The 17546-nt window shown below is 40.7% G+C and overlaps 1 protein-coding gene across 2 annotated transcripts in view; it reads left to right on the top strand.

Annotated features, from left to right (window-relative positions):
* The window catches only part of CWH43 (cell wall biogenesis 43 C-terminal homolog), a 60581-nt gene that overhangs the window by 18368 nt on the left and 24667 nt on the right, over positions 1 to 17546 (top strand). For both annotated transcript variants that reach the window (XM_025435778.3, XM_025435779.3), the window contains 4 exons: positions 950 to 1207; positions 4024 to 4146; positions 8862 to 8941; positions 16436 to 16541. In XM_025435778.3, the coding sequence (XP_025291563.3) occupies positions 950 to 1207; positions 4024 to 4146; positions 8862 to 8941; positions 16436 to 16541 (567 nt within the window). The remainder of the gene's footprint in view (positions 1 to 949; positions 1208 to 4023; positions 4147 to 8861; positions 8942 to 16435; positions 16542 to 17546) is intronic.

A 17546-nucleotide genomic window follows, 5' to 3' on the forward strand; every position in this document is an offset into this window, starting at 1 on the left:
TGGAGCTCGTTGACAGATGAGCACCAGGGAGCACTGGCTGGAGCCACGTCCTGCTCCCCCTTAGTTTTCTGGAGCCCTTGCCCTAGCAGTGAGGAGCCTGCTGGAGACCTCCTTGGAGGGTAGGTCACAATTATACAACATGCATTGAACTGTCTGTAAAATGTCACATTCTCCAGAAAGGTGTTACACTGATGGCTCGGAACTGGGGTGCTGTAGACCCTGATGTGCTGTCTCAGAACTGATTTCACAGGAATTGGGAGAAATGTTACGCTCTCGGGTTTGGCTGAGCAAACAAGCAGACACTTACTAGTGCGTGCTGTGAACCGGGCCCACCAGGCTGTGGGGTCATGAATGAACGGCCTGCAGAATGGCTAAAGCAGTGAGTCCACCCATCCTGTCTCAGTCCCATCTTCTTTTGGGGATGTGTGCTTGGGAAAGCCCACTTACCTATTGAAGGCCAAGGGGTGGCGTTTAGGACATTCTTTAATGAAAGACCTTTCTAGAAACCACACTGACTTGACACGTTTCCTAACGCCTGGATCTGGCTGGTCAAACTAAACAGACATATTTTTTGGTATTACAGATCATTGCGGGTTTTTTCAGGTTTTTTTTTTTTTTTTTTTTGCTATTAGGATCGTAACATAAATAACCTAAAAATGCATTTGTCTCTCTCCCTGCCCTTCCTGAAGAAATAGCTCTGGGCTGAGATTTACTAGGTTCACCTTCTGCCTCCAGTTGTGCATGTAACTAGCTGTGTGACCTTGAGCAAATCACGTTAACCACGCTGGACCTCAGTTTCTCATCAGTCTGGAGATTGGACTAGCCCTCGAGGTCCCTTCTGGCTCTGAACCGCTATAAATTGGTCATCTTATGAGCTTATTATTTCTTTTATTGTAGAAAATGGAAGAGACCATTCTGCTCTTTTTCTTTCTCTCTCTGTCATGAACAGGAGCAGCTTCAGCCGCGGGCCTCCTGTACCTGCCCACGTGGGCAGCTGCTGTTTCTGGCTGTGTCCTCGCCCTCTTCACAGCATCCATGTGGCCTCAAGTGCTTGCACATCTTATTAGCTCAGGGTCAGGCCCTGGGAAAGCCATGACCATTGCCATGATATTTTATCTTTTAGAGATATTTTTCTGTGCATGGTGCACGGCTTTTAAATTTGTCCCAGGAGGTGTCTATGCTAGAGAGAGATCTGATGTGCTTTTGGGTGAGTATATTTGAAAGGTATGGATTAAAGTAACTGCTTGAAAATACCCTTCAGGCTGACTAGGATTTAGCACTTTACAAGACTGGTGGAGATAAATAGGATGATCTTCCCTGTTTTATTAAAATAGACTGTCTTGGGACACCTGGGTCACTCGATCGGTTAAGCATCTGCCTTCAGCTCAGGTCATGATCCTGGAGTCCCAGGATCTAGCCCCAAATTGGGGTCCCTGCTCCACAGGAAGTCTGCTTCTCCCTCTGCCCTTCACCTCTCTTGTGCTCTTTTGCTCTCTCAAATAAATAAATAAAATCTTTTAAAAAAATAGACTCTCTTGATAAAAAAAAAAAAGAAAACTGGAGGAATCTCTAAATAACTACTTAAAAGATTTCTGAATTCATCAGTGAGTTTCATTAATATTTATTACTGCAAAGGCCTCTTAAGTAAATTAATTACAGGGAAAAAAAACCCCAAGTTTAATTCATAGTAGAGTATAAAGAAGTGCTGGGTACTGTTGTGTTACAGTATATGTTAGGAAAAGGCATGATCGTGGTGCTCATGTTACTACTTTAGTATTGGCTCATGAATATATAAGGGAAATTGTGATTTTTTTTTTTTGGTTTCCCCAAATCTTATCTATGATTTTTATTTACCGTATGTTTGCCAATAAAATAATTTTACACCTCTGAATCTTAGTCTAAATGGCAAATTCCCAAATCATAGAATATTTTTTTCCGATTTCCGTGATTATAAATTATCTAGCAAAATGAAAATTTCATACACTTTAGCTCAGTTTAATATTTCAAAAATTGCCTTCTGGCCATGATGAAATTACCGACGTATACAGGCATACACAAATCAGATGTCGCCTGTCATTTTAGTTTAAGCAAAACATATCAAACGCTTGTAGTATAAAAATTATGAAAAATTGAGGAGGCAAAACATGTCAGTAGGGGATTCAGTCCTTGTTTGTTCAGAGATGCATTTTCCCATTTGTTCATGTATTCATTAAAAAAATGTTGGGCACCTGTATGTGCCAGGCACCGTGCCAGGTGCTAGAGATTTAAGAGACATAGTCCGTGCCCATCTGGAGCTTCTGTGTAGTGAAGGTACCAGCATGTGGAACGTTAGACACGTACGGAATTACAGCTGGGGTGAGTTGTGCACAGGAGTCTGGGCTTCCCCCTGTAGTTCCCCCTTGGGCCTTTGGTATTTTTTCCAACAACTGTACCTTTTCACATAAACTTTTCTACTTCCCGAGCTAGACATCTGGCAGCAAATGCTGATTTGGAAGCTATATTTTTAAAATTATATGAAATAGTTAAAAACAACTGAAGATTTACTATTTTTGGTAAACTCTCATGCTCTCATCCACTTGGAGACATATATTGCTGCATTTCCTTTATTTATTTATTATTTATTTATTTATTTATTTATTTATTTATTTGCATTTCCTTTTTTTAAAAGATGTATTTATTTGACACAGAGAGAAAGCACAAGCAGGGGCAGGGGCAGAGGGAGAGAGAGAAGCAGACTCTCTGCGGAGCCGGGAGCCTGACTGGGGCTGGATCCCAGGACCCCGGGATCATGACCTGAGCAGAAGCAGACAGACGCTCAACCGACTGAGCCACCCAGGCGTCCTGTTGCTGCATTTCCTCTGCAATAATCTTGGCTTTGCAAACTTTGTATTTCTTCTGGTTTCTTTCAGGTGTGTGTACTCTGCCCTGCTCTATCTTCTTGGCCAATGCCCTGCTTTTTTCTTACCCCAGCTTGCTTAGCGGTCTGCCATGTGGAGAAAGCACACAACAGTAAGAGCCATTCTAAGCATGAGTTTATTTCTTCAGAATGTCATGAATGGTGTGTTTTGAGTTCTCTCTCACTACTCATGGGGCTGCTGAAACCACTTGGTTACAGTTGCATACAAGAAAGCATTTTTTTTTTTTTTTTAGTAAGAGGGACCATTGATAAGACCACAAAAATGAAGGCACGTTGGTAATGTTCAGCATAGCTTTTGATACAGTTGAAGAGAATCTGTGTTAAATCAGAAACTAGTAATGAATCTATTGTCAAGTTTACTAGTTTACTCCTGCTATTTCCTGAAAATTGCATAGAATTTTTTTTTTTTCTAGCCTTCCACCTAAGCTTAACTTCTACTTAATATCTCCTAATTTACACATCGGTCAGCCATACCTCTGTTTCCATTCTCATTGTATAGGACTTGAGAAGTATGTAAACCTTACATATAAGTTACGTTGTAATGCATGGAACAGAGCTCAACTTCTTTGGCCGGCCTTATTGGCACAGTGTGAGTCCTGGCATGAGTCCTCCATGAGGACCCCCATCCCGGGCCAGAATTGCTTCCCCTAACATGGTTGGATTATGAATCTACATATATCCTCCTTTTATGCTCCACAACCTGGTGCATCTGAGGTCTTTTTTGGTGCAGAAAACTCGGTCCCTACAGCAAGCAGTTCCTTTCTTTCTTTTATGCTCCACCCTCCTCTGCACAATCAACAGCAAAGTAGTCTATTACCAACCTAACAATGAGGAAACACTCAGGAAATTAAAAGACATTTCTCATCCAGGAAAGGCTGGAGTCTTGTCATTTAAAGTAGGGTTCCTAGGACCCTAGCGGATTTCTAAGGATCAATCCCAATTATCAGAAGTGCAACTAGAGTAATTGCTTAGGTACTGAGATAAATGAACTCAATAACTGAATTTTCAGGGTATGGCCATTGACATGAAATTTAGGCTCCTGGAATTTACCATTGGGAGGATTTGTGGATTAAAATGTAATATGTTCTTGCTTTCTCTTTTAACAGGGGCAGTGATGCTAATTATTGGACTGAATATGCTCTTTAGTCCTAAGAAAAGCCTTGACTTTCTTCAAACAAAAAATAGTCCTAAAGTGCTTTTCAGAAAGAGTGAAAAATACATGAAACTTTGTAAGTTTTGCTTTCTTTTTTTTAAAGCACCTAATTATCATAAAATTTCAAACATATATGAAATTAAAAAGTATAATGAAACCCTCGCGTACCCTTCACTCAGTTCCAACAATTTTTAACATTTTTGCCGGTGTTGTTAACAACTGTCTTCCTTACTCATTTTGGTGAAATTCTTTGAAGCCAATCTCTGACAGCCTCTCATTTCAGCCACAGCTTCTCGATTAATAGTCTTGTTTCACTTCTCATGCAAAAAAGATTATTTAACAGGAAGAATTTCCAAGATCATTTGTTCTTATTAGAACTATTTCTATTTCAGATTATTTATTTCTTGTTCTCCTTTTTGGGGAGCTTAAATACATTAACATTTGGGATATTGATGAGCTAGAAACTCAGACATGAAGTTAGTTTACTATTCAATCTGACTAATTTCAAATGAACTAGATTAAATAAAAATGTTTATTGAAATGATAACATTCGCAGATAGTGTATTAGGTACAGTGCACAGCATTATATAACTACACAGCATTATGTAGGAAACAAAGATAGCCCCCACCCTCAGTAACTTGATATTTTTATAAAGGAGATAAAATATTGGGGCACCTGGGTGGCTCAGTGCTTGAGCATCTAGATGCCTTCGGCTCAGGTTGTGATCCCAGGGTCCTGGATTCAAGTCCCACATCTGTCTTCCTGCAGGGATCCTGCTTCTCCCTCTGCTTGTGTCTCTGCCTCTCTCTCTCTGAGTCTCTCATGAGTAAATACATTTTTTTAAAAATCCTAAAATTTCTTTTTAAAATGAAGATAAAATACTATAGTATAAAGAGATAGAAAACAATTAAACTAAATAAAATTGTGATCTTTTTCTAAAAGAGATGCCACAAAGCGGTAAGACCATTATGTAAACACTTTCACATATGTTCCATCATAACTTGAAAAGATTATATTACAATTTAGGGGACATTTTTAAAATGTAGAGTTTTGTTTTCTGTGTTCTTATTTTTTTAGGTGTGTCTCTTGAAACTAAGACCTGGTAGGTTTTGTTTGTTGTTTTTTTGATCCTGACAATCTCTGTCTTTATAGTTGCTGTTGTGATTTGTAGCGGTCGTAGAATTAAAGTAGAATTAGTAACTAAATTAGTAGAATTAGTAGAATTAAGAACTAAGATTCTTTAGTTCATTCATCAGATCGAGGCATTGGGAACCATTTATTTACAAAGTTGTTTAGACAGTTCTGTGGAATTTTTTATAACAATTTTTTAGAGCCATTTTTGGTTTGAGCAGAAAATAGAGATTCCCTATATACCCTCTGACCCCACATACACACAGACTCCCTCAATATCGGTACCCCCCACCCGAGTTTATGATCACACTTATTATTAATATTAGTTTTTGAAGATTTATTTCCTTATTTAGAGCATGAGTGGGAGGGGCAGAGAGAGAGAGGGGGAGAGAGGGAATCTCAAGCAGACTCCATACCCAAGGTGGAGCTCCACACAGGGCTCGATCTCACAACCCTGAGATCATGACGACCTGAGCTGAAACCAAGAGTCGGACGCTTAACCGGCTGTGCCACTCAGGAGCCCCTATTATTACATTTGTTATGACTGAGGAATGTGCGCTGACACATCCTTAGCACCCGAAGTCCACGGTTTACGTTAGGGGTCGCCCTTGGTGCTGGGCGTGCCGTGGGTTCTGTATGTACGTGATGCTCTGTATCCATCATTAGAGTGTCACACGGAGTAATCCTCTGTCCTCCACCTCTTCACCCTTCCCTGCCTCCACCAATGGCAGCCACTGTCTTTGTCTTTTAGAAAAATGAGTAGATTTTGGTTTTTAGAGCAGTTTTAGATTTACAGATCTGTTGAGCCCCAAGTATGGCCTTCCTGTTCGCCTACCCCCTTGCACCCCACCTGCTCCTCCACAGGGACAGCGAAGCTGCCCACAGTTTCCACCACTATTGACATCGTGCATTACTGCGGTACGTTCATTAAAACCGATGAGCCCATGTTGAGACATTATTATTAAGTCAAGTCTGTGGTTTACATCACAGTTCACTCTTTTTGTGGTATGTCCTGTGGGTTTTGACAAATGTGGAATGACAGCCATCCACCATTACGGTATCACACAGAATCGTTGTGCTGCCTTAAGCATCCTCTGTGCTCCACCTATTTATCCTTCCGTCCTCCCTCTAAACCCTGGAACCAGGGACGCCTGGGGGGCTCAGTGGTTGAGCATCTGCCTTTGGCTCAGGGTGTGATCCCAGGGTCCTGGATCGAGTCCCGCATCGGGATCCCTGCAGGGAGCCTGCTTCTCCCTCTGCCTGGGTCTCTTTCTCTCTCTGTCTCTCGTGAAAAATAAATAAAATCTTAAAAAAAAAAAACAAAAAAAAAAAACAACAACCCTGGTAACCATTGATCTTTTAACAGTCTCCATCATTTTGCCTGTTCTAGACTGTCCGTCTTGTCTTTTAGCTTGAAAATATAATCTAATTTTGTTGTGATTTCGCATGCATTATTATCTCTTTCTGTCATCTTACTTTACTTTTGCTTTTTCAACTTTTCTGAGCTACATTTATCCCTCTAATTCTTCTTGTTTGCTTTTGCATTGATTGGGTTATCTTTTTCTTTTTTTTTCTCATCCCCTCCTTTCTGTTCTGCTCTCTACTTTGGAAATTATACCTTCAATTTCGATTCTCTTAGTAATTGGGTTTTGTTTTGTTTTCCTTCTCTCAGCACATTAAAGCTGGTGTTCTGTTTTCTGACTTCAGTTCTTGCTGAAGAAGAAGCAACTTTACAGTTGCAAAGTTAGCTGCCAGTGTAATAATCCTGCTCCATTGGAGATCATCTGCCTTTTTTTCTCTGGCAGCTCTTACAATTTCTCTTTGTTTTGCTGTCCTGGAGTTTCAGTGTGATATATACGGATATGATCATCGTCCCCCCAGCTTGCTTGTTGGTGTTTGGGCATTCTGAATCTGAAGTGTCATGTCTTTTTTCACTTCTGGGAAATTCTCAGTTTTATTTCTGCAAATATTGTCTCTTTTCCATTCTTTCTCTTCTTCCTTTCTGACTCCACTTAGATTGTATTGGATCTTCCTATTATCATCTCCATGTCCCTTAACCTCTTTCATAGTATCTACCTTCGATTTTAAACTGTCCCTTGCACTAATTCTCCATTTGGCTTTGTCTACTGCTACCTGTCTTGCCCACTGAGTTTCTAATTTCAATTATCATATAATTTTATTTCTAGAAGTCTATTTTATTTCTTCACAGATTTTCCCAATCATCAATCTCCTATTCCTTAGTCACCCTGTTGAATACCCTCCTTTATTTTTTGACCCATGGTTAATAAGCATGCTTATTTTGTATTCTGATTCTAAAAGTTCCAATATTTGAAGTATTTGTGAGTTTGACTTTACAGGCTTTTCTTTCTTGCTGGTTTCTGCTCATGGAGAGTTATTTTCTTGTGTATTATTTCTTGTATATATTTATGATTTATTTTTACTTTAAGCTCATGGTCCTTGGAACATTTTCAGGGAAGATTCCTTGAAACCTGAGTTGCAAGGATCAGTTATGCATACATGTCACACATGAAAATTAACCCAGGAATTAGACGTTTCTCCTTTGCACAAAATCTTGGCTAATAGATTTAATAATTTCATAAAGTTATTTTTTTTATTCAAGTGTAATTAACATATAGTATTATACTAGTTTCAGGTGCACAATATGATGATTCAACAACTCTATCCATTACACAGTGCTCAACACAAGAGTGTTCTTTTTTTTTTAAGATTTTATTTATTTATTTATTTATTTATTTATTTATTTATTTGACAGAGAGAGAGCACAAGCAGGGGGAGTGGCAGGCAGAGGGAGAGGGAGCCTGATGTGAGGCTTGATCCCAGTGCCCTGAGATCATGACCTGAGCCAAAGGCAGATACTTCACCCACTGAGCCACCGAGGCACCCCAACACAAGAGTATTCTTAATCCCCATCACCTATATTACCCATCCCCCGACCCATCTCCTCTCTGGTAACCATCAGTTTGTTCTCCATAGTTAAGAGTTAGTTTTTCAATCTCTTTTTTCTTTGTTCATTTGTTAAATTCTACCTGAGTGAAATCCTATGGTATTTGTCTTTCTCTGACTTATTTCACTTAGCATAATACCCTCTATATCCATCCATGTTGTTGCAAATGACAAGACTTCATTCTTTTTTATGGCTGAGTAATATTCCATTGTGTACACACACCCCACATCTTCAGTATCCATTCATTTACACAAGCTGGTGCAGCCACTATGGAAAACAGTATGGAGGTTCTTCAAAAAATTAGAAATAGAACTACCACGTGATCTGGTAATTTTTCTTTTGGATGTTGACCCAAAGAAAATGAGAACATGAATCTGAAAAGATCTATGCACCACTAGGCTTATTGCAGTGTTATTTACCAAAACCGGCCCCCCCATTTTTGAAAAGCCAGTTTCGGGCAGCCCCGGTGGCGCAGTGGTTTAGCGCCGCCTGCAGCCCAGGGCGTGATCCTGGAGACCCAGGATCAAGTCCCACGTCAGGCTCTCTGCATGGAGCCTGCTTCTCCCTCTGCCTGTGTCTCTGCCTCTCTTTCTCTCCCTGCATCTCTATAAATAAATAAATAAATAAAATCTTAAAAAAAAAAGAGAAAGAAAAGCCAGTTTCTTTTAAATAATTATTTCTTCTTTCTGTTTAGTTTTGTGGCTGCTTGTTGGTGTGGGACTATTAGGATTAGGACTACGACATAAAGCCTATGAGAATAAATTGGGCAAAGGGGTAAGTAATGAAAAACTTTGATACAGAATTTTATATGGTATGTATGCATATGCACTTATTTATACACTTTATCATTATGCTTGCACTATAGATCTGCATGTCATGACTTCAGGGCCCTGTAAACCATTTCTTGAACCCCTAGGTCATAGGCTGATAACAGAATTATTTCATGAAGTTGGGTTCTTGAGACAGGATAGATCCATTTGTTAAAGGCAAGCTGCTCATAATTTTGTTGTATGAAGTTATATATTCCATTCCATGATTTAATATATCTAAACTATGAAATAAAGAACTTTTTATAATGGGTTTTTTTTGTACGGTTTGGCAAATATTGCTGAAGGCAACAATATGAGAATCTGATTTAAAAATAATCTTGTAGATAATTCTTGAATTTGAAGATTATGGGTAGCTTGTGTACTGATGGGTCATGGAGGTTTTCCCGTCTTCCTCGTCCCTCTTGTTGTCTATAGTTTTAAATGTTTTATTGTTCCTTTCTCTTCTAGATAGGCAGGCAGAAGAAAGAGTAAGTTGCCGTGTTGTGCTTTTTCTCTGCTCTGGTGAAGTTTGATGTGCTCCATAATGCAGTTAGAGTTACAGTTTTGGCTAAAGCAGAATTTGATGCTTAACTTTGAATTTTAGTGTTCTATATTACTAGGCAGATCTTTTCATATAAATAAAAAGCTATACTGAGTATGGAGACCATGCTTCTCTTACCTTCATAACTCCAGCACCTCACAAAGTGATATTCAGAACTCCGTAGCTGTTTCTTTTGTTTGTTTGCTTGTTTGTTTGTTTGGTGACTATTTCTTAATAAGTAAATAATTCATTACATGATCTCTTTCTTTTGTCCTTTAATTGTTAGTTGTTATTATTGCAACATATGCCAGTCAGAAAAAGATACCTAATGTCAGCCAGGAACTCTTTACAAAAGGAGACATTTCAGTTGGATTTAATACCTGTTCTTCTTATTCATTTGTTCATTCATTTGCTAAACACTTACTGAGTATCTCTGTGTGCCTGGTCCCAGGGGTACAGAAGTAAGCAAGTTGGACTAATGCCCTGATGGAGTTTACATTGTGGTAGGGGAGAAAGATGGTATTCAGAGGAATAAATAAAGATGATCACTTTAGATCAGGCTTCTCAGAAGCAGATAGGACTATAGAGTAGAGAGTAACGATGGGGTCTGGGTGGTTAGAGAAGGTTGCTCTGTGGAGGTGATGATACTTGAGTCAAAACTTGAAAGCTAACATGAAGCCAGTTATTCACAGAGGTAGGGGTGAGGGATTCAGGCAGAGGGCATGCTTGTACAGGGCTGAGGGGAAATAAGTATGGTGTGTTTGAGGCCCACCAGGGTGGTTGGTGTGACTGAAACTTGATGAGTAAGGGGAAGAGTGGTAGACGGTGAGGATGGAGAGGTTGTCAGTGTCCATCGAAAGATTAATGGATAAAGAAGATGTGGTCTATGTATACAATGGAATATCCCTCAGCCATTAGAAACGACAAATACCCACCATTTGCTTCGATGTGGATGGAACTGGAGGGTGTTATGCTGAGTGAAATAAGTCAATCGGAGAATGACAAACATTATATGGTCTCATTCATTTGGGGAATATAAAAAATAGTGAAAGGAAATAAAGGAGAAAGGAGAAAAAATGAGTGGGAAATATCAGAAAGGGAGACAGAACATGAGAAACTCCTAACTCTGGGAAACGAACAAAGGGTGATGGAAAGGGAGGTGGGCGGGGGGTGGGGGTGACTGGGTGACGGGCACTGAGGGGGGCACTTGATGGGATGAGCACTGGGTGTTATGCTAAATGTTGGCAAATTGAACTCCAATAAAAAAAAAAAAAAGGATACAGAGGCTGGGGAGGGTCCCGTCATAGAGGGCCTCACAGAGCACAATGAGGCACCCTGATTTTATTTTTCTTCCAATGGAAGCCACTGGAGTATTTTGAGCAGGAGCATGAAGAAACATGACATCTATATCTATCTATTCATCTATCTATGATATATATATACATATAGAAGTAGGAGGTATATAAATATATATACAGGAGTAGGGAGTATGGAGAAGTAGGGAGATAAGTTATATATATAAAAACTTGGCTTCTCTGTGAAGAATGGATCATAAAGTAGGCAGATAAGTTACAAGGCTTTTTCAGTTGTCCAGGAGAGAGACCACGGAAGTTTGGATAGGTGCAGTGGGTAGTGGAGTTGGAGAGAAGTGGACAGACTTAGAATATATAGTTGACCCTTGAACAATGTGAAGTTGAACTGCGCCAATCCGCTTACATGCAGACTTTTTTCAATATGTATGTTGGAGGATTTTCTGGAAATTCGCGACAATTTAAAAAAACTTGCAGGCAAACCACATAGCCTAGAAATGGTGAAAAAACTCAGCAAAAGGTATGTCATGAATGCATAAAATATATGTAGATACTAGTTTATTTTGTCATTTGCTACCATAAAGTATACACAAATTTATCATAATTAGTTAAAATGTGTCAGAACTTGCACACACAAAGGCAGACCTTACATGGCAACATTTGTAGGGGAGAGAAATGTAAACAAACCTAAAGATGCAGGTATTAGGTCATAACTGTATAAAATTAAACCGTAGTACATAATGTACTGCTGTAATAATTTCGTAGTCCCCTCCTGTTGCTGTGGCAGTGAGCTCAAGCGTTGTATCAGTTTAAGATCCTGTGTGATGCTAATCTCCTACTGAGCAGTTCTTCCCTCTAGTAAATTTTTTATTACAGTAAAAAGTGGTCTCTTGGGGCACCTGGCTGGCTCAGGTTAAGTGTTCAAGTCTTGATTTCAGCTCAGGTCATGATCTCAGAATCATGGGATAGAGCCTTGCGTCAGGCTCAGTGAGGAGTCTGCTTGTCCGCCCCCCACCCCCCGCTTGCACGCTCTCTCTCTCAAATAAGTAAATAAGTAAAATCTTTTTGATAGTAAACAATACCTAGACCTTGAGTGATGCCATGGGACCCATATAAACTGCCACTAGTGATGCTAGAAGTGCTCCCAAGAAGCAGAGTAAAGTCATGACAAGAAAAAGTTGAATTGCCTGATACGCTATACACTGGGGTCTGCAGCTGCAGTCACTAGCATCTTGAGATAAATGAATCCAGTGTAAGGACCACTGTAGACCAAGAGAAGGGAATTTGTGACGCTGTCGCTGGAGCCACACCAGCAGGTGCGAAAAACCTTGCCCTTTGTGCAAAATGCCTTTTTATCTCATAGTGAAAATGCAGCTTTTGTGTGGGTGCAGGATTGCTCTAAGAAAGGCATAACCTCTAGGCTAATGTGACTTGAGAAGAAGCAAAATCATTATATAACAACTTAAAGCCAAAGGAAGGTGAAGGATCTAAAGCTAGAGAATTTAATTTTGGAAAAGTTTGGCATGGGGGACCCGTGGGTGGCTCAGTGGTTTAGCACCTGCCTTTGGCCCAGGGCGTGATCCTGGAGTCCTGGGATGAAGTCCCACGTCAGGCTCCCTGCATGGAGCCTGCTTCTTCCTCTGCCTGTGTCTCTGCCTCTCTCTCTCTCTGTGTCTCTCATGAATAAACAAATAAAATCTTAAAAAAAAAAAAAAAAGCAAAGTTTGGCTTAAGAAATGTCAAGGTAACAGGAGAAGTAGTGTCTGCCCACCAAGAGCCACCAAGAGTTCCCAGACACTCTTAAGGAAATCACTGAGGAGAAAAGACATCTGCTTAACAGGTTTTTAGTGCAGGTGAAAGTGTCCTATTTTTTTTCGGGGGGGTGGGGAATGCCACAAAGGACATCTATTAGTATGGCACCAGGATTTAAGACTGGAAGGGATGCACTAACTCCACTGTTTTGTGCAAATCCAGCTGCGCTTATGATGGGGACTTTTTATCTATAAAGCTGCTAACCCTAAGCCTTGAAGGGAAAGGATAAGCACCAGCTACCAGTCTTTTGATTGCACAACAAGGAGGCCTGGGCAATAGGAACCCTTTTTTCTGGAATGGTTCCACTGATACTTTGTCCCTGAAGTCAGAAAGTACCTTGCTGGTAAGGACGGCCCTTTATAGTTCTTTTGATAGGAGATGATACCCCCTGGCCACCCAGGACCCCATGAGTTCAACAACAAAGGCATCCAAGTGATCTTCTTACCCCGACACACGTCTCTGATTCAGCCTCTACATCAGGGATTATATGGCCCTTTAAGTCCCATTACACACAGACAGCACTCTGTGAAAGGATTGTCTGCTCTGGCGGAGAACCCCGACAGATATGACCTCATGAAAGTCTGGAAGGATTATACCACTGAAGATGCCATTGTTTAGCAAAAGCCGTGAAAGCCATCAAGCTCAAGACAATAAATTCCTGCTGGAGTAAACTGTGTCCAGATGTTGTACATGACTTCACAGGATTTATGACAGAGCTGATCAAGGGAATCATGAAAGGGATTGTGGATAATGGGAAAAAGGTGGAGGCTGAAGGGTTTCAAGGTGCAGATCTTGGAGGGATTTAAGAGCGGACAGACACCACGCCAGAGGAACGAACAGAAGACAACCTGATGGAGACGAGTGTTTCTGCACCAGTGCCAGACATCGGGGAAGATCTAGAAGGAGCAACACCAGAAAACAAACTGACACTAGATAATCTGGAAGAAAGGGTCTAATTATTCAAGACTGCTTTTCCCTTCTTTTATGCCACGGACCCTTCTATGATGAAGGCAGTGGTGGAAGCAAATGGTGGAAGAAGGATTAGTACCATCTAGAAACATTTTCAGAGACATGAAAAAGCAAGACAGTCAGACAAAAATCACAATGTTTTTCCAGAAAGTTATGTTAAATGGCTCTGCCTCTCGTGCCTCCCCTTCCTTCTCCTTCACCGCTTCCACCTTCCCTGAGACAGCAAGATCACCCCTTCTTTTCCTCCTCCTCCTCGGCCTACTTGACGTGAAGACAATGAGGATGAAGGCCTTTATGATGATCCGATTCCACTTCATGGATTGCGAATAATCACCATGCCATACGCTAAATAAATTTATGTTGTGGATGCGTGTGTGTGTGTGTGTGTGTCTTTGCGTGAACGTCTAATTCCTATCCGGCGAGAACTGTGTGAGACCTTTGGTGTCATCATCGGCACTGTCACCTGGGTATTCATCCCATAGAACACGGTGTACAAGACTCATATGGAAGGGGACAGCCTATCCTTATGTAGGCATAAGGTGAGTGTATCTTAATATAAAATTAATAACGTCTTCATTTTCCTACTGTGAATTATAATACAGTACAGTAGGCCAGCCCCCACCCCCATAATTGGAAAACCCGTGTGTTGGTCTATTATTACAGGGAAGTGTTTTTAAAAAATGTAATAGAGTTTGCAATACTGCCTTATAACTATGATGGTAATACTGGGTGCCATAAAATTTTTATAACAATTCATTCATTAAAAAAAACCAAAAAAACAAAAAAAACAATTCATTCATTAGTCTATAGGCTCGGCTACCGTGAAGCAATCGTATCGATTACACTAGGTTACCATAAAACAAACTTATGGATATTGCTGCTGCTTCATTATCAATGCATGAATTGTCATAGCTGCGAGTCAATATGAAGTGCTTTTTCACATTATCTTTTCATTTTTGATGTCTACTGCTAGTAGTACCTTAACATCTACAGCGTTTTGTGACGTATAAAGCAGTGTCATTACACGTCCTGACCCACAGTTCATCTTGTAAACAGATGCTGTAAATTTATAGTATCAATAGCTCTAGTATAGCACTGTGAATCTGTTTTCTGTTCCTTATGATTTGTTTTAGATTGGATTTATTTATTTGTCAGAGAGAGAGAGAGAGCAAAAGCAGGGGGAGAGGCAGGCAGAGGGAGAAGCACCCTGTGCTGAGCCGGGAGCCCAATGAGGGACTCGATCCCACCATCTGGGATTGTGACCTGAGCCAAAAGTAGAGACTTAACCAACGGAGCCACCCAGGGATCCCCGTTGCGATGTTCTTAATGACATTTCTTTTGTCTAGGGTATTTTATTGTAAGAATACAGTATATAGTACATATGTGTGTTAATTGCCTGTTGTGTTATTGGTAAGGCTTCCAGTCAACAGGAGGCTGTTAGTAGTTAAGGTTTCAGGGAATCAGAAGTTACACGTGGATTTTCAACTGTGCAGGGAGGCCCCTAACTCCCCTGTTGTACCAGAGTCAATGGTATTCTGAAAGTAGAGCTGATAGGATCTGCTGATGGATTAGATGTTGCTGGATGCGGAGAAGGAAGGAATCAAGAATGACTTTTATGCCTTTGACTTGAGCAACCGGATGGAAGGTGGTGACATTTACGGACAAGGAAAGAACAGGAGAATAGCAGGTTTTGAAGCGGAGAAATCCAGAGTTGACTATTGCTATAGAATTATGTGAAAAGGGATAGCTTGATGGATGTAATCATGCCTCTTGAAATCCCTGCCGGTGGTTCCATTCCCTTTCTATGACAGTCACTAAACTGAATGACCTTTCCTGTGTAAGGATGGGAAGCCCAGCTTATTGGGCCAGGTAACACAGGGAGCTGTTTATGTGTGGTGGCCTTCTGTTGCAAAGAGGTTGCTACTTACCTTTCTCTCAACCTGAACTTGTATGGTCCACTTTGAGTTGTTTTTCCGGTTGTGAAGATGGATTTCTTCTAATCTAGCCAAACTCTTTCTCAGGATCCCTGTTATAGATCAGTTAGGTATGCATTTATTGAGATGGACGTTTAGGGTTGGGCCCTGATTCTCTGACTGAGCCCATGGCCCCAAAAGATAAACTCTCAAAGGGGGCGGTGCCCTTGAGCATTGGCCTTGCCAGTACAGTAGGGGAGCAACAGCATGTATGACTCAGAGTCAGCAGACTGCTTAGTAGCTATGACGAAGGACTCTGTGCATCCCCCTGTGATCTCATTCCTCTCCTGTGCATGGGGAACCTCTCCATCCAGAATATGATGCTTATCATTTTCATGCATTTCTTTATCTTGTTACTACCTACAATATAGCCCCAGACTATATTGTTTTTGACTTTACCTAAATGACATCTGACATATATATTTTGCAACGGACTTTTTTTTTTTTTTTTTTTTTTTTACTTAAAATCACCTTTATAAATTAATCTGTATGGAGATTATGAAGGCCTAACTTACTTATTAGGGCTGTGTAGTATTCCGTTTTATGTATGTCACACCATTTATTTATACCTTTTCCTATTTTTCCTGTTGAAACAACAGCCAGGTTGCTTCTGATTTTTTATAAACAGTGCTGCTTACAGACGCTCACTTTCCAAATAGTCCTCCTAATTGGCAAGCTTTGGCTAGAAGTTCACAGAAGATTTATTATGACAGTATCACCGAGCAAACAGCTCCTTATTTTCATGAATTAAATGTGGACAGATTCACTAAGAAAATTATTTTGCTGAAATATGAATTTTGGTAAACTGCCATTGTTCACAGTCATCTTAAATTACCATTAAAACCACTCCTCAGGCACCAGCCACAGAGGTCTCTGCCGCCATCTGGCCTTTTAGGTTTGGTTATGACAATGAAGGATGGTCCAGTCTAGAAAGATCGGCTCAATTACTCAATCAAACAGGTAAGCCTTTTACTGGAATTAGTTCCAGGCTTTGAGAGACTACTATTAATGTTTTTATTTTGAACAAGATCATAAGTCATGGGAGGAGGGTTTGCTGGGTCGTAAACTAATCTCTTAAAAAGGCTTTACTCTGGTAGGCAGCTGCAGAAGGATTAAGTTTCTATAACCACATCTGTCTTTGAGAGCAATTAATTCAGTCGATTCTGAACAAAGCCTCATACTGAGTATCTGCAGGGAATTCTTGTCATGCCTTCGCTCTTCGAGATCCTCCTGCTGGTGGCTTCTGTTGCTTGGGGACCCGCTGTTGGAGACCAGAAAGCAGCCACATTAAAAGGCAGAGTGGGTCAGAGTGATGCTCTTTTGTGAAGCAGATTGCTTTCAAGAGCCTAAGGGCCAGTATTTAAGTTTCTGTGCCCTTGGCTGCTCGTCTTCATACGTAGCATCCTTTAAAAGATGTGGGTATTTGGTTCTTCACTCAACTACGTGGAGCGTGGAGCAAGACACGCAAAGGCCGAAACTGCCCTGGTTATCCCTAACAATAAGCATGTCTCCTGAGAAACTGCTGGGGGTCTGTCGATTCTAATGCCACAAACTAATTTCCATGGTCCTTCGTCCTGATTCCGAGGCCTCCGAGGCACATCTGGCCGGGGTCTGTAGAAACCAGGAAACTCACTTCTGTGCCAGCACCACGGAGGTGTTTGCCCAGCAATAAAATGCTGTTGCACACCACTCTATTATTCCTGCACAGCAGTTGAGTATTTGACAAAAGGATTGTGCTTATTTGAAGTTTTGGGAAAGGTGTCAAAAGCATTTGAAAATTTAGAAGTTACGATTTTATCCTTTCCTGCATTTCCTCTGGGTGTCCCGTGTTTTAAGTATGCTTGACATGGGTGGGGGTGGGAACTCCTTCTGTAGCTCAGGTTTGATCCACTTCACTTGAGTGACTCATTAGAAATGACTTTGGGGTTTTGTTTTGTTTTGTTTTGATTTATGAGGAAAGGCAAA

This window comes from Canis lupus, chromosome 13, assembly GCF_003254725.2.
Source record: "Canis lupus dingo isolate Sandy chromosome 13, ASM325472v2, whole genome shotgun sequence".
Classification (NCBI taxonomy): domain Eukaryota; kingdom Metazoa; phylum Chordata; class Mammalia; order Carnivora; family Canidae; genus Canis; species Canis lupus.